Source organism: Ictidomys tridecemlineatus, chromosome 16, assembly GCF_052094955.1.
Source record: "Ictidomys tridecemlineatus isolate mIctTri1 chromosome 16, mIctTri1.hap1, whole genome shotgun sequence".
NCBI lineage: Eukaryota > Metazoa > Chordata > Mammalia > Rodentia > Sciuridae > Ictidomys > Ictidomys tridecemlineatus.
This window is the reverse complement of record NC_135492.1, coordinates 12955606-12979013: the sequence shown is the minus strand read 5'-3', so window position 1 is coordinate 12979013 and position 23408 is coordinate 12955606. Positions and strand designations below refer to the sequence as shown.

The 23408-nt window shown below is 39.3% G+C and overlaps 1 protein-coding gene across 1 annotated transcript; it reads left to right on the top strand.

The window, feature by feature from the left end:
• The first annotated feature begins 550 nt into the window (after positions 1 to 550).
• LOC144371470 (uncharacterized) lies at positions 551 to 19945 on the top strand. The gene is made up of 4 exons (XM_078033778.1): positions 551 to 684; positions 14332 to 14458; positions 14639 to 14699; positions 15271 to 19945. The coding sequence occupies exons 1-4, from the start codon at positions 682 to 684 to the stop codon at positions 16184 to 16186; spliced, it is 1107 nt and encodes a 368-aa protein (XP_077889904.1). The 5' UTR covers positions 551 to 681; the 3' UTR covers positions 16187 to 19945.
• Positions 19946 to 23408: the final 3463 nt, after the last annotated feature.

Below are 23408 nucleotides of genomic sequence, written 5' to 3'. Positions count from 1 at the left end.
GATTATATATATAATATAAAATAATATATCGTTCTTTCTTTTTTAAGGTACTGGGAAACAAACCCAGTGGGGCTTGACCCTGTCCTCTGAGCTCCATCCCCACCTTTTCATTTTATTTGAAGACAGGGTCTCACTGTTTGCAGATGCAGACGTGACCTTGGGCTCCTCCAGCCTCAGCCTCCTGAAGAAGCTCTGCTTTGTTTTTGTGTTGAGGTTAAACCCAGGGACTTGCCATGCTCGGAAAGCACTCTATGGCTGAAGCCTAGCTCAGCGCCACGTGTCACCTCTGTCCCAGAGGCTAAGCCAAGGTTTCCCACCTGGATTCCTTCTCAGCACAGCCAGGAAGCTCCTCCTGAAAAGGGCTGGGGCCAAAAATCTGTCACTCTACCCAATTTCAGCCAGTGATTGGATGCTGTTAGCTTTTAGTCACGATCCAGAGGCGGGCCTGGAGGCCATCCATCCGGGTCGCTTGGTGTAACTGTCCAATCAGTGTGCAAAGGGAGGGGAAGGGCGGGCTTCCGCAAGCTCACGGGCTTTTCTTCCTTACCAACTGGGCTACTCCTGCTCCAGGCCCCGTGTTCTCTGCTCCAGGGACCCCGGTGACTGGGCTGCCGTGTTCTCGGGGATCTCGGGTGCCCGCAGGTTCCTCCAGAGGACGCCAGGTCACCAGAGAAGCCAAAAATGGTGAGTTCGCTGAATGTAGGCGGTAAGCACCTGCCTTGGGGCCCGGCGGGCGAACAAGCTGCTGAGTGGCGCCCTGAGTCGCCGCTGTCGGGTGGCCCTGGGTCCTGTCCCCTGGTTCCCTGGGTTTGGAAGGGAGGCTCAGGTCCCAGATGTCTCCTTTGCTCCCTACCTGTGACCCGCACTCACTTTTCCCAACGTGTAGGAAGCAGGACCAAAAATGCACCTTTCTTCTCCCTGTGGAGCTCCACCTAGTGGACGTCCTCCAAATTGCAGGCGCCACCTGCCTTCTAAAAGGCCACCTTCTCTCCAACTCACAGCTCAGCCAGACATTCCTTCTTTCCACTCGTTTCACATAGACACCGTCTGCTAATTGTCATTATCGCTTAGTGAAATAGTGGAAAGAATCAATCTTCCTTACCCCCTCCCTTCCCCCTCCCTTCACCCTCCCTTCCCCCCTCTCTTTCTCCCTTTAGTTTGTGTTGGAATCTGGGCTGGCCTCCAATTTGTGATCCTCCTGCTTCAGCCTCCCGCTTAACTGGGGTTACAGGCTTGTGCCAATGTCCCTGGCAAGAAGAACACTTTTGAAAGCATTTGTTTTCTATTTGTGAATATTATCCTTAAGGAGAAAGAATGATCACTCAACACTTCCTCGTGTTTGGTCAAAATAACTGCTTTAAAGGGAATAAGGGGGTTGTTTATAGATCCCAGGGATATGGAATTCTGGGCTACATCAATAGAGTACAAATGCTTATTTTTCTGATAGTCCATGATGTAGAGTCACACCAGTCCTGTAGTTAGGTAAGCACACAGGGTAATAATGATGTAGGGACAAAGGAGACAAGGCACTGAAGATAGTTGTAAACAGGTTTATCTGGCTGCAGCCAGTCTCAGAGGGCAATGATTTTGCTGTAATCAATCCATCCATCCCTTGAAAATTGAGTTCAGGTGGTTTCAAAATTTTATACTCAGCATGTAAGGAGAGGGGGTCAGACGTTCACATTGAAATACAGGGACCCCCAAATAACTCTCAGACCACAGAGTCTCATTCCAGTTAAGCCTTTATTGCTGGCCAGTGGCAGACACTCTGCTCTCGAAAGAATGAGATGGTCAGAGTGGTGCCCCTGCCTTCAGTTGGCTCCATATTTAAGCACAAAAACCACAAAAGGGAAGTTTGGGGGTTCAGTCAACGTAAGTAAGCCTGAAAGTTGTGGTCAGTTAGTCTCCAGTAGGCCCCATAGATCATTCTGTGTTCTTGGGGAATTTTCTTGAACAAAAGAATAAAAACTGCCCCAGTCATGAGCTTTTTGAGTGTCATGGCTGAGTTCACAAAGTGGAGTCACCATAGTCAAGTTGTCACATCACACACATAAAAGCAGGTTTTTCTTTCTGTATTCTGGCCAAGTTAACCCTTCAAGGACAGCAGCTGAGGAGGGGGGAGCTTCTTCTCCCCTTTATTTCCTCCCCCACCAGCTGTTACCATGGAGCCCAGTTGGTTACTTATTTGTGAAGCCCAGCTCAAGGCCAGAGGCCTTGTTTGAACATTACTACAAACTATTATTCTGGATACAAGTGTGTAAAAAACTAGTAACGGGGAGTCCAGCACCTCACCTGGAGTGCTGATTTCTTTTTCTTTTTTTTTTTTTTTAGAGAGAGAGAATTTTTTTTTAATATTTATTTTTTGATTCTCGGCAGACACAACATCTTTGTTTGTATGTGGTGCTGAGGATCGAACCCGGGCCTCACGCATGGCAGGCGAGCACACTACCGTTTGAGCCACATCCCCAGCCCAGGAGTGCTGATTTCTTCCAGATTAGCTGCCCAGTAAAGTAGGGCAACACAAAAATAGGAAGTTTATCTACAATGAACTTTTTTGTGGATACTCTTTTATTGATAGTTCTAAAATTATCCATGGTGCAGATTTCTGAAAAACCCAATTAATATTTTTTTGTGTGAAAAAATTGGTTGCCACTACAATAAGGTCTGATTCCTTTACTGTCCTTAATCCCCAGCTCTTTTCAGTATGATTTTCAGAAAGGATGTGGCTATGGTGCCCAGCTCTGGCTGAAAGTTGTGATCCTCCTGCCTCAGCTTCCCAATCTGTTGGGATTAAAGTCATTGAGAACCCCAGCTACAGAAAATACATTATTCTAACCCAAATATTAATTATCATACTAAGGAACATGGATTAAAGTTACCCTGAATGATGTGTGTGACCCTCCCTGGAAAAGATTACATCACTTCTTTTTTTCTTGCTTTTTTCTTTATTTTCTTTCTTTCTTTCATTTTTTTCCTTCTACTTTTTCCTTTTTTAATATACCAGGGATTGAACCCAGGGGCACTTAAACACTGAGCCACATTCCAAGTTTTTTTTTATATTGTATTTTCAGACATGATATCACTAAGTTCCTGATGGTCTCACTAAGTTGCTGAGTCTGGCTTTGAATTTAGCAATCCTCCTATCTTAGCCTCTCAAGCTGCTGGGATTATAGTTGTGTGCCACTGTGCCTGGCCTCCATGAACTTTTATAAAAGAAACTGTGTATTACTGTATTAACCAATTGCATTGGTAGGAACATGAGATTGGTGGGGTACAGAAAAAAACAAAGAAAATTTCTTCTGTATGTCTGTTACTGCATTCTGAGCTTTGGTAGATTTTGGAGACGTCTCGTAAGGTCAGTGATATATTCTGAGAAGTTTTGAGATTGTGGTCTGATATAGAAATTAAGATGATGTGCTATTAAAGGGCTTATAATAGCCCAAGTTAATATTTGCTCTCCATACAGAACCCTGCCTTTCTACCCTCATGGTGGTCTAGTTAGCCAAAGTCAAGTACTCTGAAGGTTCTTTGATGTAGATGCAACTGTATAGAGAACTTGAGTTCACAGCTGTAAAAATCTTGTGCTTTTTCTTTTATCTTCCTTAGGTGTAGGCACCATGTCAGATTTCTTGGGCAGAGGTTCCCTTTGGGCACCTCCCAGAGTCCCATGTCCTCAGCCACTATCCTCTCCTGGAGCTGCCACAGAGTGCCCATAGCTTCCGTGTGCCTTGCAGGGTGAACAGAATTTCAGGCTCTGGGTCAGCTGCTTCCAGAGGGCAGCCTAAGATGTGGGGTGCAGCCTCTCAGGGAAGCTGCTGGGGGCCCTGGGCTGAGGAATCTTCTGGAAAAGGCCTCATCTAAACACCTACTTCCTTGGGACCTTGTTTTCCCCAAGCTCTGTTCCCATTCCTTGGAGACAGGCAAACACTCAGCCTGTGGATGCTGGTGCTGAGGGGCCAGGTGAGCAGTGACTCCTGCCCTTTTAGTCTCTCATGGTGTGAAGGAGAAAAACCTCTCCTGGAGCATAAGGACCACCCACCCCAGTGCAGAGCTGTGCAAACCTGTAAAGCCTCATAGACTGGAGTCATGGTCCAGGTGCCTGGGAGGGTGATCCTGGATGCTTTCCATGAGCAAGACCAGGAGAAAGTATGTCCCAGCTGTCAGGGACCTTCCCTGCCCCTTGAGCCTGACACATCTGTGCTCCCTCAGCACCAAAGCTTTTTGTGTATCACTTTGAAATGATTTGTTCACTTATCTGAGGCCCAGGTTTATTTATTCAGAGTCAAATGGGATGGACTATTATTAAAGAGGCAAGAGAGAGGTGGATTAAAATCCACCTTTTTTTTGGTTGTTGTTAAAAATCCCAGCTTACAGCCAGGTACAGTGGTGCACACCTGTGATCCTTCCTGCTCCAGAGGCTAAGACAGGAGTGTTGCAAATTTGAGGACAGCCTTAGCAACTTAGCGAGGCCTTATGTAACCTGGTGAGACTACTTCTCAAAATAAAATATAAAAATGACTGTGGATGTGGCTCAGTATTAAAATATCTCTGGGTTTAATCTCGGGGGCATCAAAGAAAAAAAGAAAAAAAAAACATCTAATTACCTATTTTACCTTTTGCTACCCCTGAATATGTGTAGAAAGTTGGTAAGATTCAGATTTGTCTTTTCAGTGGTTTCAAATTGAAATCCAACCCTCGATTCCAAAATACCACGTAAGATACAGAGAAACTCTGTCTTGCATTATTACTGCAGAATTTGAGTCCAATTCTACAAAAATAGTTTTGGACAAATTTATGAATGTGATTTCATGAAAACTAGTATCTGTCCTTCACAAGGTGATGAATTTGACAAAGCACGATAGTTTTTCAGTGTTGTTGTCTGAACTTGGCAGGTTCAAGTGAACTGTGTGTTTTTTTGCTATCAGGAATGGAACCCAGAGATGCTTAACCATCAGCCCCTTTTAGATTCTTTGTTTTAAGACAGAGTCTTGCTACATCATCTAGGGCCGCTGGGGTTACTGGTGTGAACCAGCACACCCGTCTTCATTGTAATTTTTAAGGACAACTTTGGCAATGCCTTGAATACCTAACTGTAATCATTTAATCACTGAATATCAGTGAAAGAGTAAATGACACCTGTTTTCTGCAAAGAAGAGATCCATGTGTTTAAATAATGGTGCTGATCCCCTCACCATGTCACCTAATTCCTGTTCCCTCCCAACTGCCTCCTCATGGGGCCAAACTTTTGGGAGCTAGCCTTTTAGCTTATGAAACTTGGGAGTAACATAAATGCTCTTTCTATTCTCTCTGTCCTGTACAACATAAATGCTCTTTCTATTCTCTCTGTCCTGTTGCTTGGTCTTAGATACAGTTTACTGTTTTCAATTTTTTTGAAGAGTATTTTTTGTTGTTGCTGTAGTTGGAAACAATAGCTATTTATTTATTTTTATGTGGTTCTGAGGATCAAAACTAGGGTGTCTCATGTGCTAGGGAAACACTCTACTTCTGAGTCAGAATCCCAACCCTCCTATTTCCATTTTTAGATATACTTTTTCTTAAGTTTACCTCCAAAATACAGTAAACCATGCCCAAAATTTTACAGAAGTTGGTTGAAAGCTCAGTGTTTTTTAGAGAGTTTATAACATGGGAACATTCAATCTTTGTGAGAAAGTGTGGTGTCTTTCTACTGATTTTTTTGTGTTTTTATGCCTCTAATTGTGTACCTTTTGTATCATAATCATGTTTATCTAATTACATGTATTTTTTCAAGCTACTCTCCAGCCCAAGAGAATTAGTATTGTAGTCTGTTGTTTATTTATTTGCTTCCTCATTGAGTGCTGGGAATTGATGCCATGGACTTGCTAATGCTTAGTTATCTTCCAGAAATAAATTTCAATTTGTGAGGAATGTTCTGGAGTTCTGCAGGCGTTTTACTGGGGAATAAACCTACAGGCACTTGACCACTGAGCACATCCTCAGCCCTTCTTATTTATTTATTTTTTCTTTTTCCTTTTATAAAATATTGTATAGTTGTAGATGGATAGAATACCTTTATTTTATTCATTTTTCTGTGGTGCTGAGGATCATACCCAGTGCCTCACACATGTGAGCAAGTGGTCTGCCACTCAGCTACAGTCCCAGACCTCCTTTTTATTTTTGATGAAGACCAGTCTCACTAAATTCCTGAGTGTCTTGCTCTGTTGCTGAGACGGGCCTCAAACTTTTGCCATTTCCCTGCCTTGACCTCCCTAGTGGCTGAAATTACAGGTGCACACCACTACAACAGCAGTTGGAGTGAGTTTTGAAGAGTTATCATCCAATTTCTTTCCAGATGAAATAGTATTGAAAATCAGTTTTCTTGCTTTTGTTCATACTTTTGAAATTTGTAACTATGACTCTTCCTCTTTGCTTTATTTTTGCATTATTATGAAAAAGGTATTTAGCATATTAATATTGTTTCTTATGTATACATTTTTAATACTTCATTGCTTGACAGTTTATTTACTTCTTTATTAGATAAACTTTGTTTTTATGAGCAATTTTAGGCTTACATAGTTTATTAGTCAGTGTTCTCTAGAGGAACAGTATCAAGAGGAAGTATGATTATCAAAGGGGAGTCATTAGATTGGCGTACTTGACCTGAAGGTGGATGTCCACAGTGGCCATAGGCAGGCTTGAGAGCTTGAGAAGTAGTAGCTGCAGAGTGCCAGAGGCTGAAGCCACAGAACAATAGGGATCAATGGTGCTGCCTTAGTCCAGAGCAAAGATTCTAGAAACTCACTAGAGAATCACTGAAAGAGTCCACTTTGGGAGAGTGAAGAATTTTGTTCCACCCAAGACACCATCCTATTGGATGGTGCTGCCTAGCTTAAGGAGGTTCTCCAGTTTGGCTCACTATCCCTTATGCCAGTCATTTGTAGACATACCCTCATAGACACACCCAGAAGCTCATTAATCATCAGCATCCTTTAATCCAATCAAGGTGACATTTAAATGTGCCATTACATATAGTATCAAATACCCCTTCTCTCCAGCTGATAGTCTTCACTGTTTTTAAAATATTGAATTGGTGTAGGGTGTTGAACATTGGATAAAGAGAAAGGATGAAGCAACATTTTGGATAAGCCAAAGTTCATCCTTTATTTTAGGGTTCCTCTTCCTTGTGATGTGATTGTGTGTGTCACGTCGTATACAAGATAATGTCATACAGAAGAGAATCTTCTTCTCTGGGAATCCTGTGTTCCACTTGTTCATCACTCCTCCTTATTTCTTCCTCCCTCTCTGCTTCCTAAATCTCTGGCACCCATCAGTTTTGCTAGTGCATCTATAATGTTGTCTTTTCCAGAATGTTCTTGACTGGAATCTTACTGCACTTGGCCATTTTAAACTGGCTTCTCTCACTTTCCAGTCTGCCTTTAAGGGTGCTGTATCTTTCCAGGCTGCAGAGCTCATTTTCTGGGTGATGCTCTTTGGTGTGGTTACACTTCAGCTTTTCCATTCAGTATTGAAAGGTGCGTCTTCCTTGCATCTAGCTTTGGGCAGTTGTGGATATGGCTGCTGTAGTCACTGCAGTGAGAGTTCCTGTGCCCATAATTTTCACATTATTTGCATAGACACCTGGAGTGTGATGACTTAATTGTACAGTTTTTTGCATTTATGATTAAAATTTGCATTTATGTTTATGAGCATCATTCATAGTCTTCTGTTTTATACTTTTCTTCATCTATTTAATTTGGATAATATGGTAACTTATGCCTCAGGGAGACTTAGGAGGTGTTAACTCAGCTGTTATGTTCTGGAAAAAAAGTAGAAAACTGGTGGCAGTTCTTATGTGTCTCATGGAAGCCTGTTTGAGATGTCAGAGCCTTGCCTTGCCTTTTTAGGAAGTAATTAGTTTCCGAGTCTGGTTTTCTCAGCAGCCATGGACTCATCTATTTTGTGTATTTCCCCTTTTGTGTGAGTTGTAGATTGTCTCTCTCAAAGAAGTGGTCCAGTTTCTGCAGTTGTCTAATTTGTGTCAAGCACATTTATGATAATCTTGAAGTCCCAATGCACTGTTGACGATGACACTTTTAAATCTGTTAGTAGGTTTTCAGTCCTCGATGCTTTTAATATTATTGTATATTTTACACTTTTTATTTTTTTCTTTTTATGTGGCAGTGAGGATTGAACCCAGTTTCTTCCAAGCACTAGGAAAGCAGTCTTCCACTGAGCCAAAACCCCAGTCCCTGTCCTCTGTATTCTTAGCCTTTTGTCGGTTAATCAGTGATGCGGATGTTCATGAAGAACTTTATTTGCAGACTGCGGATTTCCTGATTGTGGTTTCACCAACACCTTTTCTGTGACCTACCTGTGGTCAATTTAGGTTTACCGTGCTCTTCTTTCTCTGGTTTTCTGAAGTGGCAGTTTCATTGGTTGCTTTTAGCTCTTGTTTTCTGAAATGTGCGTTGGATGACTTAGATACCAATACAGCGCCACCTCTGGTGTTCTCCATGAAATTCCTATGATGGACTTTTACATTTTTTTCTTTCAAAATGGTCACCTTTTCTTCTGAGTCATCTCTTTGTCCTGTGTCTGTTCAGAGCCCTGTGTTTCATGTCTCTTTCCCTGGAGGCTTTTCAGCTTCTTGTGATCTGATTTCTGCTTTAGCTCTCATGTTCTTTGAGCATACATGGGATTTCACTGGTGGTCCACTTTTAGGGGTGTGGTTTATGTCCTGTGGAGTGTTGCTGTGACCCTGAAACCTCAGTGTGCTTCCTGTTTGGTTGAAGGTCCATGAAGCCCTCCTGTCTGCATCATTGTCCTGAAAGAGTTGGGCTGATGTCTCAGAGGGTAATTGTGGGTTCTTCATTGTTTGGGGTGGTTCTGTATGGTTTCAGTCTTTGAGTATGCTTCTGTGTAAGTGGCAGGGACATTTTCTTTGTCTGTTCCATCACTGTGCAGACATCATAGCATGCTTACAGATGTAAGTGGTGGCCTCTTTCACACGCAGACTGTGTGGGATAGTTCAGAATTCTGGGCTACAAACTTGTTGCTTTACCACACTCTGGAAGAGCTTCTGCCTTAGGTTTGTTTGCACCACCATTGCTACAGGCACAATGAATCTCTTTCACAACAGACAATCATTGCAAATGTGGCCCACCCTTGATCAAAATGTCCTTGAGCAGAACATTGGTATGTGTCTCATAAATGTATATTATGGTAGTGAACTGGCTGCTGTTAAGAAGAGTTTGACAATCATTGGATATTCGTTTTGCTGTGAGACTTAGAAAAGTAGCGCCTGCTGTTTATTAAGAAGATTGTTTTGAGAGTTATAAAACTTTGTAAGGCTGTTTTTTGGACAAGGTGACATTTTTTTTTTTTTAAAGAGAGAGAAGAGAATTTTAAAAAATATTTTATTTAGTTTTTTGGCGGACAAAACATCTTTGTTTGTATGTGGTGCTGAGGATCGAACCCGGGTCGCATGCATGCCAGGCGAGCGCGCTACCACTTGAGCCACATCTCCAGCCCATGGTGACATTTTTAGATCATTGAGTTCTTTCTTTCTTTTTTTTTCTCATTTTTTTTATTGGTTGTGCAAAACATTACAAAGCTCTTGACATATCGTATTTTATACATTAGATTCAAGTGGGTTATGAACTCCCATTTTTATCCCAATTACAGATTGCAGAATCACATCGGTTACATATCCACGTTTTTACATGATGCCATATTAGTGACTGCTGTATTCTGCTACCTTTCCTCCTCTACTATCCCCCCTTTCATCCCCTCCCGTCTTCTCTCTCTACCTCAACTACTACAATTCATTTCTCTCCTTGTTTTTTTCCTATTCCCCTCACAACCTCTTATATGTAATTTTGTATAACAATGAGGGTCTCCTTCCATTTCCATGCAATTTCCCTTTTCTCTCCATTTCCTTCCCACCTCATTTCTCTGTTTAATGTTAGTCTTTTTCTCCTGCTCTTCCTCCCTGCTCTGTTCTTAGTTGCTCTCTTTATATTTCTTTATATCAAAGAAGACATTTGGCATTTGTTTTTTAGGAATTGGCTAGCTTCACTTAGCATAATCTGCTCTAATGCCATCCATTTCTCTGCAAATTCCATGATTTTGTCATTTTTTAGTTTTGCGTAATACTCCACTGTGTATAAATGCCACATTTTTTTTTATCCATTCATCTATTGAAGGGCATCTGGGTTGGTTCCAAAGTCTAGATATTGTGAATTGTGCTGCTATGAACATCGATGTGGCAGTATCCCTGTAGTATGCACTTTTAAGGTCTTCAGGGAATAGTCCGAGAAGGGCAATAGCTAGGTCAAATGGTGGTTCCATTTCCAGCTTTCCCAGGAATCTCCATACAGCTTTCCAAATTGGCCGCACCAATTTGCAGTCCCACCAGCAATGTATAAGAGTACCCTTTTCCCCACATCCTTGCCAGCACTTGTTGTTATTTGGCTTCATAATGGCTGCCAATCTTACTGGAGTGAGATGGTATCTTAGGGTGGTTTTGATTTGCATGCTAGAGATGGTGAGCATTTTTTCATGTACTTGTTGATTGATTGTATGTCCTCCTCTGAGAAGTGTCTGTTCAAGTTTTTGGCCCATTTGTTCATTGGGTTATTGTTTTTTTTTTTTGTTTTTTTTTAAGAGAGAGAGAGATAGGGAGAGAGAGAGAGAGAGAGAGAGAGAGAGAGAGAGAGAGAGAGAGAGAAGAGTTTTTAGAGAGAGAGAAAGAGAGAGTGAGAAAGAGAATTTTTTAAAATATTTTATTTTTTTAGTTTTTGGGGGACACAACATCTTTGTTTATATGTGGTGCTGAGGATCGAACCCGGGCCGCACGCATGCCAGGCGAGCGCGCTACCGCTTGAGCCAATCCCCAGCCCAAGAGAAAAGAGTTTTAACATTTATTTATTTTAGTTCTTGGCGGACACAACATTTTTGTTTTGTAGGTGATGGATCGAACCTGGATTGCATGCACGCCAGGCGAGTGCGCTACCACTTGAGCCACATCGCCAGCCCTTATTTGTTTTCTTATTGTTAATTTTTTTGAGTTTCCCAGCACCATTTGTTGAGTATGCTATCCTTCCTCCATTGCATGCTTTTAGCCCCTTTATCAAATATAGGATAGTTGTAATTTTGTGGATTGGTCTCTGTGTCCTCTATTCTGTACCATTCGTCCACCCGCCTGTTTTGGTACCAGTACCATGCTGTTGTTGTGACTATTGCTCTGTAGTATAGTTTGAACTCTGGTATCGCTATACCGCCTGACTCACACTTCCTGCTTAGAATTGCTTTTGCTATTCTGGGTCTTTTGTTTTTCCATATGAATTTCATAATTGCTTTGTCTCTTTCTACAAGAAATGCCCTTGGGATTTTGATTGGCATTGCATTGAACCTATAGAGAACTTTGAGTAATATTTCCATTTTGATGATGTTAGTTCTTCATATTCATGAACAGGGTATATTTTTCCATCTTCTAAGGTCTTTTATTTCTCTCTTTAGGGTTCTGTAGTTTTCATTGTATAAATCTTTCACCTCTTTTGTTAGGTTGATTCCCAAGTATTTAATTTTTTTTTGAGGATATTGTGAATGGGGTGGTTGTCCTCATTTCTATTTCATAAGATTTGGCGCTGATATACAGGAATGCCTTTGATTTATGCGTGTTGATTTTATATTTGCTGAATTCATTTATTAACTCTAGTAGTTTCTTTCTAGACCCTGTTGGGTCTGTTAGATATATTATCATATCATCCACAAATAGTGATAATTTAAGTTCTTCTTTTCCTATTTTTATGCCTTTAATTTCTTTCATCTGTCTAATTGCTCTGGCCAGTGTTTTGAGAACTATATTGAATAGAAGTGGTGATAGAGGGCATCCCTGTCTTGTTCCAGATTTTAGAGGGAATGCCTTCAGTTTTTCCTCCATTCAGAATAGTGCTAGCCTGAGGTTTTGCATATATAGCTTTTACGATGTTGAGGTAAGATTCTGTTATCCCTAGTTTTTCTAGTATTTTGAACATAAAGGGATATTGTACTTTGTCGAATGCTTTTTCTGCATCTATCGAGATGATCATGTGGTTTTTTAAGTCTATTGATGTGGTGAATAACATTTATTGATTTCTGTATATTTACCCAGCCTTGCATCCCAGGGATGAATCCTACTTGATCATGGTGCACAATTTTTTTGATATGCTTTTGTATTCGATTCGCCAGGATTTTATTGAGGATTTTTGCATCTATGTTCATTAGAGATATTGGTCTGTAGTTTTATTTCTTTGAAGTATCTTTGTCTGGTTTCAGTATCAGGGTGATGTTCGTCTTATACAATGAATTTGGAAGATCTCCTTCTTTTTCTGTTACTTGAAATAACTTGAAAAGTATTGGTATTAATTCTTTTTTGAAGGTTTTGTAAAACTCTGCTGTATATCCATCTGTTCCAGGGCTTTTCTTGGTTGGTAGTCTTTTAATGGCTTCTTTTATTTTCTCCTTTGTCATTGGTCTGTTTAAATTGTGTGTATCTTCCTGACTCCATCTGGGCAAGTCATATGACTTAAGAAATTTATCGATATCTTCACTATCTTCTATTTTATTGGAATATAGGGTTTCAAAATAATTACTAATTATCTTCTGTATTTCTGTAGTATCTGTTGTGATATTGCCCTTTTCATTACATATGTTGGGATTTTGAGTTCTCTCTCTTCTTCATTAGCATGGCTAACGGTCTGTCTATCTTATTAATTTTTTCAAAGAACCAACTTTTAGTTTTATCAATTTTTTTAATGTTTTTTTTTGTTTCAATTTCGTTGATTTCCATTCTGATTTTAATTATTTCTTGCCTTCTGCCACATTTGCTGTTGTTTTGCTGTTCGTTTTCTAGGGTTTTGAGATGAAGTGTGAGTTCATTTATTTGTTGGTTTTTTCTTTTTTTGAGGAATGACCTCCAGGCAATGAATTTCCCTCTTAAAACTGCTTTCATTGTGTCCCATAGATTCCGATATGTTTTGTTTGTATTTTCATTTATTTCTAAGAATTTTTTTGTTTTCCTCCTTTATGTCTTCTGTAACCCATTGATCATTCAGTAACATATTGTTCATTTTCCAGGAGATGCAGAAGTTTTCCTTACTTCTATTATCATTGATTTCCAGTTTCATTCTAAATGATCAGATAAGGTCCATTATATTATCTCCACCCATTTATATTTACTAAGAGTTGCCCTATGGCATAATATATGGTCTATCTTTGAGAAGGATCCATGTGTATCCACATGAGCTGAGAAAAATGTGTATCCACTTGATGATGGTTAATATATTTTATATATTTCGGTTAAGTCTAGGTTATTAATTGTGTTATTGAGTTCTACAGTTTCTATATTCAGCTTTTGTCTTGTGGATCTGTCCATAGGAGAGAGTGGTGTGTTGAAGTCACTAGTAATTATTGTGTTGTGGTCCATTTGACTCTTGAACTTGAGAAGAGTTTGTTTTAAGAACGTTGCAGGACCATTGTTTGGTGCATAGATACTGATAATTGTTATGTCTTGTTGGTGGATGGTTCCTTTTAACAGTATATAGTGGCCTTCTTTATCCCTTTTGATTAAATTAGGTTTGAAGTTGATTTTATTCGATATGAGTATGGCCACTCCTGCTTGCTTCAGAGGACCATGTGAGTTGTATGATTTTTCCCAGCCTTTCACTTTCAAACTGTGTCTGTCTTTTCCTGTCATATGAGTCTCCTAAAGGCAGCATATTGTTGGATTCGTTTTTTTTATTCCAGGTTACTAGCCTTTGTCTCTTTATTGGTGAATTTAAGCCATTAACGTTTAAGGTTACTGTTGATATATTGTTTGTACTTCCAGACATGCTTATTTATGTATTTATTTTAATATGGCTCGTTATTCCTTTTTGGTTATATTTTTTGTTCTTCTTTATACTGGGTTACCTCCCAATGTTAGTTTTGGGTGCTGTTTTTCAATTCCTCTTCTTGTAGTGTTTTGCTCAGAATGCCTTGCAGTGCTGGTTATCTGGCTGCAAATTCTTTTATCTTTTGTTTATCATGGAATATTTTAATTTCATTGTGAAATCTGAAGCTTAATTTTGCTGGATACAGTATTTTTAGTTGGAATCCATTATTTTTCATTGTTCGAAATACGTTGTTTTAGGATCTTGTTGCTTTCAACGTCTATGATAAGAAATCAGCCATTAACCTAATTGGTTTACCCCTGAATGTAATCTGCCTTCTTTCTCTCATAGTTTTTAATATTCTCTCCTTGTTCTCTGTGTTGGATATCTTCATAATTATGTGTCTTGGAGTTGTCTATACATTTGTGGGATATTTCAGATCTCAGTGACCTTTGAGGATGTGGCTGTGAACTTCACTAAGGAAGAGTGGGCTTTTTTGGATGCTTCCCAGAAGATCCTTTACAGAGATGTGATGCTGGAAGTCCTCAGAAACCTGGCTTCTATAGGTAATAATGATGGTTTTAAAATTAATCAAATCGAGAACTCATTTTTATTTTGGTCATTTATGTAGAAGGTGAAAAGGAAATCAGTTGATGAATTATTGAAGCATAAATGGCACCTACAATTTGGCCAAGCATTTCTAGGTCCTAAATATTCATAATGATTGTTATGTTGTCTCATTTTAGGAAACAAGTGGGAAGACAAGACCACTGAAGATCAGATTGAAAACTGTGGAAGCAACCTAAGGTAACTGTACTCACAAGAGGAATTCATGAGGGAATCTGAGAACTGTCATATAATTTTTAAAGCAAACCAACCGAAGAAGTATGCATAATTTGAAATGTATTTATTCTTATAATATTTTTTATCAGAAATACATACTTATCTGTAACAGGTATTCAGTCTTTTCAAAGTATTTGACATGCAAAAAGGACTATGAAATTGCATATGTGAATATGACTATGTGAATAATAGCCATAGAGAAGCTGTGTTGGAAAGGATTGTTTCCTTTTAATCTCTTTATTTTCAGGCAACTTTAACAAGTCAGAAAATCTAGCCTTTATGTGATGTTGGTAGAAATTTAAAGACCTATAAAAAAACAAAAAACTGTGAATGAGTTAGGTATCAATTATGTGCTGGTCACTTCTTCTTCAAAGAAGTCCTATGGTAAACTTCAAACTTTCCCCACAGAATAGTGTGGGGAAACCTTCAAATCGATTCCAATTTTTAACCAAACAAAGACAAATTTTAATAGATTAAATCCATGTTACTTCATTTTGTGTGCAAAAGATTTCATATGTCCTTCTTTCCTTCATAGGCACATCGCATCTCACTCTGGACACAAATACTATAAGCGTGAAGAATATGAAGAGAAGCCATGTGCATTTAAACAATATAGGAAATCTCTGGTTTCTCTCAAAAGTGTTGACACACAAATGTTGTTACAAACTGGAGATAGACCATATGAAAGTACAGTATGTGGGAAAGTCATCAGTTGTTCCAATGACATTCAAAGACATGAAGAAACTCATACTGGGGGGCAACCCTATGAATGTCAACAATGTGGTGAAGCCTCTTCTTCTCTCCCAGGTTTTCAAAGACACATGATAATACACAGTGGAGATAAACCTTTTCAATGTGAGGTATGTGGGAAAGGCTTTCATTTCTCCTCTTTATTTAGAAGATATGAAAGAACTCATTCTGGAGAGAAATTTTATGAATGTAAACAAGATGGTCGAATCTTTATTTCACAGACAAGTCTTCAAAAGCACAGTGTCACACACAGAGGGAATGCACATTTTAAATGTAAGGTATGTGGGAAAGACTTTGCTTATCCCAGATTACTTAGAATACATCAGAAAACACATACTGGAGAGAAGCCCTATGAATGTAAGCAGTGTGGCAAAGCCTTTGCTAGATCTTGTGACCTTCACATACATGAAAGAACTCACACTGGAGAGAAGCCCTATAAATGTAAGCAGTGTGGCAAAGCCTTTGCTAGATCTGGTGACCTTCACATACATGAAAGAACTCACACTGGAGAGAAGCCCTATGAATGTAAGCAGTGTGGCAAAGCCTTTGCTAGATCTGGTGACCTTCACATACATGAAAGAACTCATAGTGGAGAGAAGCCCTATGTATGTACGCAGTGTGGCAAAGCCTTTGCTACATCCCGTCAGCTTCATAAACATGGAAGAACACATACTGGAGAGAAGCCTTATGAATGCAAATAATGAGGAGAAGCCTTTGCTACATCCTATAAGCTTAAGAGCCATGAAAGAACACACACTGGAGAGAAGCCCTATGAATGTCAACAATGTGGCAAAGCCTTTGCTATATCTGGTGACCTTCACACACATGGAAGAACTCATACGGGAGAAAAGCCCTATGTATGTAAGCAGTGTGGAAAAGCCTTTCCTACATTCCATCAGCTTCATGCACATAGAAGGACACATACTGGAGAGAAGCCTTATAAATGCAAACAATGTGGAAAAGCCTTTGCTACATTCTCTCAGCTTCGTGCACATGGAAGAACACATACTGGAGAGAAGCCTTATGAATGCAATCAGTGTGGAAAAGCCTTTGCTATGTCCCATCACCTTAACAGACATGGAAAAACACACACTGGAGAGAAGCCCTATGAATGTAAGGAGTGTGGAAAAGCCTTTACTAGATCTAGTTACCTTCAGAATCATGGAAGAACACATACTAGAAAGAAACCCTTTGGATGTCATCAATCTTAAAAATCATTTGCTTCATCGTGTCATCTTCACATACATGGAAGAATGCATACCAAAGAAAAGCCCTATGAATGTGAAAATGTGGAAAAGCCTTTACTGCTTCCTTTTACCTTCAGATACATGAACGAACTCATACTGGAGAGAAGCCCTATGATTGTAAGCAGTGTGGCAAAGCCTTTGCTACATCTAGTAAACTTCAAATACATAGAATAGTGCATACTGGAGAGAAGCTCTATGAATGTAAGCAGTGTGGCAAAGCCTTTGCTAGATCCAGTGAACTTCAAATACATGGAAGAGTGCATACTGGAGAGAAGCCTTATTAATGTAAGCAGTTTGGCAAAACCTTTGCTAGATCTGGTGACCTTCACAGACATGAAAGAACTCATAGTGGAGAGAAGCCCTATGTATGTAAGCAGTGTGGCAAAGCCTTTGCTACATCCCGTCAAGTTCATGAACATGAAAGAACACATACTAGAGAGAAGCCTTATGTATGTAAGCAGTGTTGAAAAGCCTTTGCTAGCTCTAGTCATTTTCAGATTCATGGAAGAACACACACTGGAGAGAAGCCCTATGAATGTAAACAGTGTGGAATTACCTTTGCTAGATCTAGTCACCTTCAGATTCATGGAAAAACACACAATGGAGAGAAGCCCTATGAATGTAAGCAGTGTGGAAAAGCATTTGCTACATCTAGTTGTCTTCAGATTCATGGAAGAACACATACTAGGAAAAAACCCTTTGCATGTCAACAATGTGGAAAAACATTTGCTTCATCCAGTCATTTTCGCATACATGGAATAATGCATACCGGAGAAAAGCCCTATGAATGTGTACAATATGGAAAAGCCTTTACTGCTGCCTCTTACCTTCAGATACATGAACAAACTCATACTGGAGAGAAGCTCTATGAATGTAAGCAGTGTGGGAAAGCCTTCACTGAGTCCTCTCACCTTCACTCACATGAACAAATTCATACTGGAGAGAAGCCCTATGAATGTAAGCAGTGTGGCAAAGCCTTTGCTAGATCCAGTGAATTTCAAATACATGGAAGAGTGCATACTGGAGAGAAGCCCTATGAATGTAAGCAGTGTGGCAAAGCCTTTGCTAGATCTGGTGACCTTCACATACATAAAAGAATTCATATTGGAGAGAATTCCTATGTATGTAAGCAGTGTGGTAAAGCCTTTACTACATCCCCTCAGCTTCATAAACATGGAAAAACACATACTGAAGAGAAGCCCTATGAATGCAAACAATGTGGAAAAGCCTTTGTTACATTCTATAAGCTTAAGAGCCATGAAAGAACACACACTGGAGGGAAGCCCTATGAATGTAAAGAATGTGGAAAAGCCTACACTACTGCCTCTTACCTTCAGATGCATAAACACACTCATACTGGAGAGAAGCCCTATGAATGTAAGCAGTCTGGCAAAGCCTTCACTCAGTCCTCTTACCTTCACTCACATCAACAAACTCATACTGGAGAGAAGCCCTAAGAATGTAAGCAGTGTGGCAAAGCCTTTGCTAGATCCAGTGACCTTCACAGACACGGAAAAATGTATAATGGAGAAAAGTCCAATGAATGTCAACAACGTGGAGAAGCCTTTGCCACATTTTGTCAGCTTCACACATGTGAAAGAACACATACTGCATAGAAATTGTATGCATGAAAACAATTGGTAAACTCTTCTGTTATTACTGTTTCACTCATATACATGTAGGAAGTTTACTGGAGAAAAATCTTTAGAATGTGAAATAAGGTAAATCAATATTTCATGACATCCTCAAAGACAAGATAGGCCCACACTGCTAAAAAAAATGTGTGTGTGTGTGTGTGTGTGTGTGTGTGTGTGTGTGTGTATGCATGAGATAGAGATCAATCAATTAATCGATCCACTGGGGATTTAGTCTTGTGGTGCTCTACCACTGAGCTACATTCCAGTTCCTTTTTACTTTTTATTTTGAGAGTTTTTTTAGGGTTTTCCTAAGGTGCTGAGGCTAGCCTCCAACATTGATTCTTCAGAATTAGCCTCTCGAGTCTCAGGAATTAAAGGCATACACCACCACATCCAACTGAATAACTCTTTAAATGTGAAAAATATCACAAATCATTTTATTGTCCCTGTTGCCTTCAAAGCCATTTCACTCACATTGAAAAACAATCCCTCTTAATTTGGGGGATTTGCTACATTCTGACAGCTTTGTTTCCTTTCTTATATATGAAAACATTCATGCAGAGAAACCCTGTGAATGTGAGAAATGTGGGAAATCTTCTAGTTTTCTCATTTTTTTCCTAAGGTCTGGGAATATTGTTTTGAAATAAAAAGAATAAATTCTATGTAAGTAAGAAATATAAAGTGTTCAGCTGTTCTAATTTTGTTCATTTGTATGAAAGAACTCATACTGTAGAAAATGCTGAGGATAAGCCATGTGGGGATGTATTCAGCTTTGTAAGTTTTCTCCAAAGGCATAAAAGAATTCACATCTGTGAAAATTCTTTGTCTATCTTTAAAAATTGCAGTAACACTTTCAACTGTGCAGGTCGCTTTGAACAGCATTTAAGAAATCACACTAGAGAAAAGCCCTGTATGTAGAAATGTGGTGAGAACTTTGCTTGTTTCAGATTCATTTGAATTTGTTCAGACTTGAGGAAAATTTTATTTTATTTCATTTTATTTATTAATTTTGAGATAACCACTGTAGCTGTCTGAAAATTGTGTGTGCCTTCATTTCTTTTTTTTTTTTTAATTTATTCAGAGGTAACAAAACTGCACCCTGGGTTGGACGGAAGCATTGCATCAGCATGAAGATTTGAAAGCAACATATTTCTCTGGGTTAAATCTCTCTTATAGTTAGATCCCATTTTCCCGTATTTTAAGTCTTTTGTGTCTAATGTTTCATTACATATTGTGTATGTCAGTTTAGGCCTCTGTACTCCAGCCTTTGGTACAGATTGGTGAAATGCCTCTTCTGAACTTCTTTCCTCTCTTTCTTTGTTTAGATTTCACCCAGGAGTGCTCTAGCACTGAGTTTCTCCACAGTCCTTTTAATTGTTATTTTTTGAAATGGGATGAGGCTGACAGCTGGGACCATAGGGATGTGTCTGTGTACCTTGCAGTTGGCCTCTTCCTTTTCCTTGATTGCTTATTTATCTGTTGATGACTCTGGGACCACCACTCTTGTCGCTTGTGCTTGTTCTAAGGCTCATGTATTGTGCTGTATGTAGGTACATTAAAGAGAATTATAAAACAATGTCATTTGTGTATATTATTTAGAGAAGCACTTTCTCAAAATATATTTTGCCCTATACTTGAGTTGCTTTCCTTTTTTTTTCCAAGTTCTGGGGACCTAATCCTGCCTTGTGCGTGCTAGGCAGGCATTCTAGCATTGAACGCTCTGTAGCTCAGGTGGTGAGTTTGCTGTAGCTGTGAGTTAGGACCCCACGGATAACCACATCAGCAGATGTAGCTCTACAGGTGTTTCCTCCACAATTGCAGCTGATCTCTTCCTTCTTAAAGGTCTTTTATACCAGTGAATTTTTTTTAAAAAAACTACATCCAATTTAGGTTTTCTCTCCATGAATAATACTTAGGTGGAATATGCCAGAAAACCCTGGCTTGATTTCTTTCTGTGTTTTAGAGTACCTCAGTAGCCCTGGAAAAAAAATGTGTGATGATTTTCTTAACACACCCTACATTACCAAACGCTTGGTAAGGAGCATTTCATTCTGATGTCCTAATATAGTGGCTCCCCATTTTTAACAAATAATCTTAAATAATCTTCTCAGGAGACCTTCACCATAATTTTCTTTCAACAGAATGTCAGGAAAAGATTTTGCAAAGATCTCAATGTGGGTTATAACACAGACTTCTGATTTTGTGGCAAAGCATGGAAGACCTCTGACCAGTCTTACAAGTGGTACACAAAGCACTTTCTGTGAACTAATCAAAACAACAACAACAACAAACACCTTCATGTATACCCCTACAAAAAATATAATCCTCCATCCGTGTCCCACTGGATGTAAATAAAGATCAATGAAATTCCAAGCAGTGAACCAAAAAATTTTTAAGTGATTCCCCTCAGAACCTAATCAATGTGCACCTGGAACATTCCTTGGGTGTCTAGCCTCATGTGCCCTACATCACTAATAAAGCTACAGTCTCCAATCAGGTGATATACTGCAGTACTTGCTGTGGAGTGGGCTGTTTCTGCTCAGGCTAAAAGATTCAGTTACTTGTCCCAAGGATTCAAAGCCTCCTGAGCAAAACCTCACCCACAACCTATTCAGGTGTCATGGATCATGTGTGATAATTGGTAAGAGTTCCTTACATACTTGTTTCCAAATGTTGAAGTTTGGCAACACGCCAAAGATGGGTTGATTGTCACTGCTGTAACTGGTCCAGCCTTTTGCTGTGTCTTAGTGCTCATTTGGAAAGAAAAGCCAAAAGAGTGTGCTGTGGCCCTTCTGTTTTTGATAAATACAGCATAAGCCATCCAGTAAAACTTCATCTTTAAAAGATAGTTTTGAACGCTTCCAAGGATTTCCAAAAACTTTCTTTGCAGCCAATGGGTCAGTGTGGCAATTTCCTAGTTTTACAACTTTGATTTAGAAGAAATATTGAATAGAGGTGTGTGAGCACTTGATGCAGTCTGGGCGTCTTTGTAATAAATCCATTTGCCAAAGGAAGTAGTTGCAGGCTTGCTCCTGAACAGTGTGAGAAACTGGAGTGAATGCAGCTGTCCTTGGGTGTGGGCATTGTTTGTAGGAGTTCAGTCTTGGTGAGTACATCAGTGTAGGAATCAGACTCCTAGGAGGGCTACAGAATCTCCTGACAGGAACTGCCTGTCCCTTTTGGACTGTAGTGTTGTCATGTGAGCTGTCAGTTTGGTGGGTACCTTCTGATGGATTTGGGTTTGTAGCTGAGCAAATAGTGAGAATGTACAATGATTAAATGAGAATTAAAATATTCTTTGTCATACCAAAGACATAATTTGGGGGCCAAACATAATAACAAGTAAACTCTTGGACCTTGAACCACATATTTTCCTTCATGTATGCATTTTCTCACAAACTTTTGTAGTGTGATGCTTATGTGGAACAAACTGAGATAAACATGGACAGTTTTATTTAAAGGGACAGTGTACTAGAAGTTTTAAAGACTTGCAGCAGGCTTAGATTCCACTATTGTTCAAATTTTATGAAAGACTCTGAAATTCTCAAAATTCTTAAGAATCCCCAGGTGCTGTAACATACACCTGAAATACCAGTGGCTCAAGATTCTGAGGCAGGAAGATTGTGACTTTTTCACTTTTTTTAAAGACAAAGAATTTTTTAATATTTATTTTTTAGTTTTCAGTGGACACACCATCTTTATTTTATTTTTATGTGGTGCTGAGGATTGAACCCAGCACCCCACGCATGGCAGGTGAGCACGCTACTATTTGAGCCACATCCCCAGCCCATATTTCCATTTTTTTAAAAAAAATTATATATATATATAATTTTTTTTCCCCTAAGAGTCAAACCCAGTGCCTCCCACATGCTAGGCACATTGTCAACCACTGAGCCACAAACTTAGCCCAAGGGTTGTGATTTGAAAGCTGGCCTCCCTGGATAACAAGGAGTAAAGAACTCAGTGAGACCCTTTCTCTAAGAAGTAACTCAAATAATAAATAAAAAAGAAGACTGGAAGGTGGCTGAGTGATTGAGTGCCACTGAGTTCAATTCCCAGTATAACCAAGAAAAATGCATTAGAAACCAAGTTTTAATACACCGTATGATGGGTGGATGGGCTTGTCCATTATATTGTTTTCTTTGGATTCTCAGGCATGGTTTATTAATTCAGGAACTTTGTAAAATTCACCAATTCAATAAAAATCAAGTGTATGGTTTTAAAAAGTAATGATATAGCAAGGTCCATGAGGAGCATCTTCCTGCTCTGGGAACCCTCTGTAATTGGTAGTCATCACAAGTCGCCATATGTCCTTATCATAAAGAGTTTGTGAAAGCTTCTATTTTGCAGGAGTCTCTGAATTTGCTAAACGTGCCTGTCTTTTCAGAGCCTTTTGGTGAAGGAATTCCATATGGAGGTCTCTGATTTATAGATGATGTCATTGGGGAGCTCAAATGAAACTGAAAAGTGAAGAACACGTTACCACCTGGTCCAGTGCAGTCAAAAAGGTGTCAGATTTTCTTGTCTTTAAGGAATGTCAAGCAACCTTGGCAGAGGATGTCAGTAATTTACGATGTGCTCCTGCAAAAAACGTGATGCTGTGAGTCTCTGCTCAGGTCATTTGTGAAAAGCTGATGAGTAGTTTGAGAATTTATTTGGTCGTGTTAGTGATAAGGACAATTTGCATTAGAATGCTATTGAAATAGAGAAAACAAAATATTAGCCAATTCTGAGGCCAAAATATATACCAGTTGTTGATTAGATAGGATTAGTAACTTTCATTATATTTGGAATTGGGTATGGATACTTACAGACGGGACCAGATCATCAAAGTAGCAGTAGTCTACCCAAAGCAAATGTTGAGATAAAGAATATCTGTATTTCTGTAGGTGGTATTTTATTTTTTCCTCTGTGATTATCAGTGACTATGTTTAAACATTTCAGGATGCCCAAATTGAACTCTGATTTTTTCATATTTAATGAATTAGAAAATGTTAGACTATTAAATATTCTGAAAAGTACATCAGATTTTATAGTAA

Coding starts and splice junctions, on each gene's coding strand:
- LOC144371470 (XM_078033778.1), top strand. Junction 14,459..14,638: donor CAGAAACCTGGCTTCTATAG/GTAATAATGATG, acceptor GTCTCATTTTAG/GAAACAAGTGGGAAGACAAG. Junction 14,700..15,270: donor AACTGTGGAAGCAACCTAAG/GTAACTGTACTC, acceptor TTTCCTTCATAG/GCACATCGCATCTCACTCTG.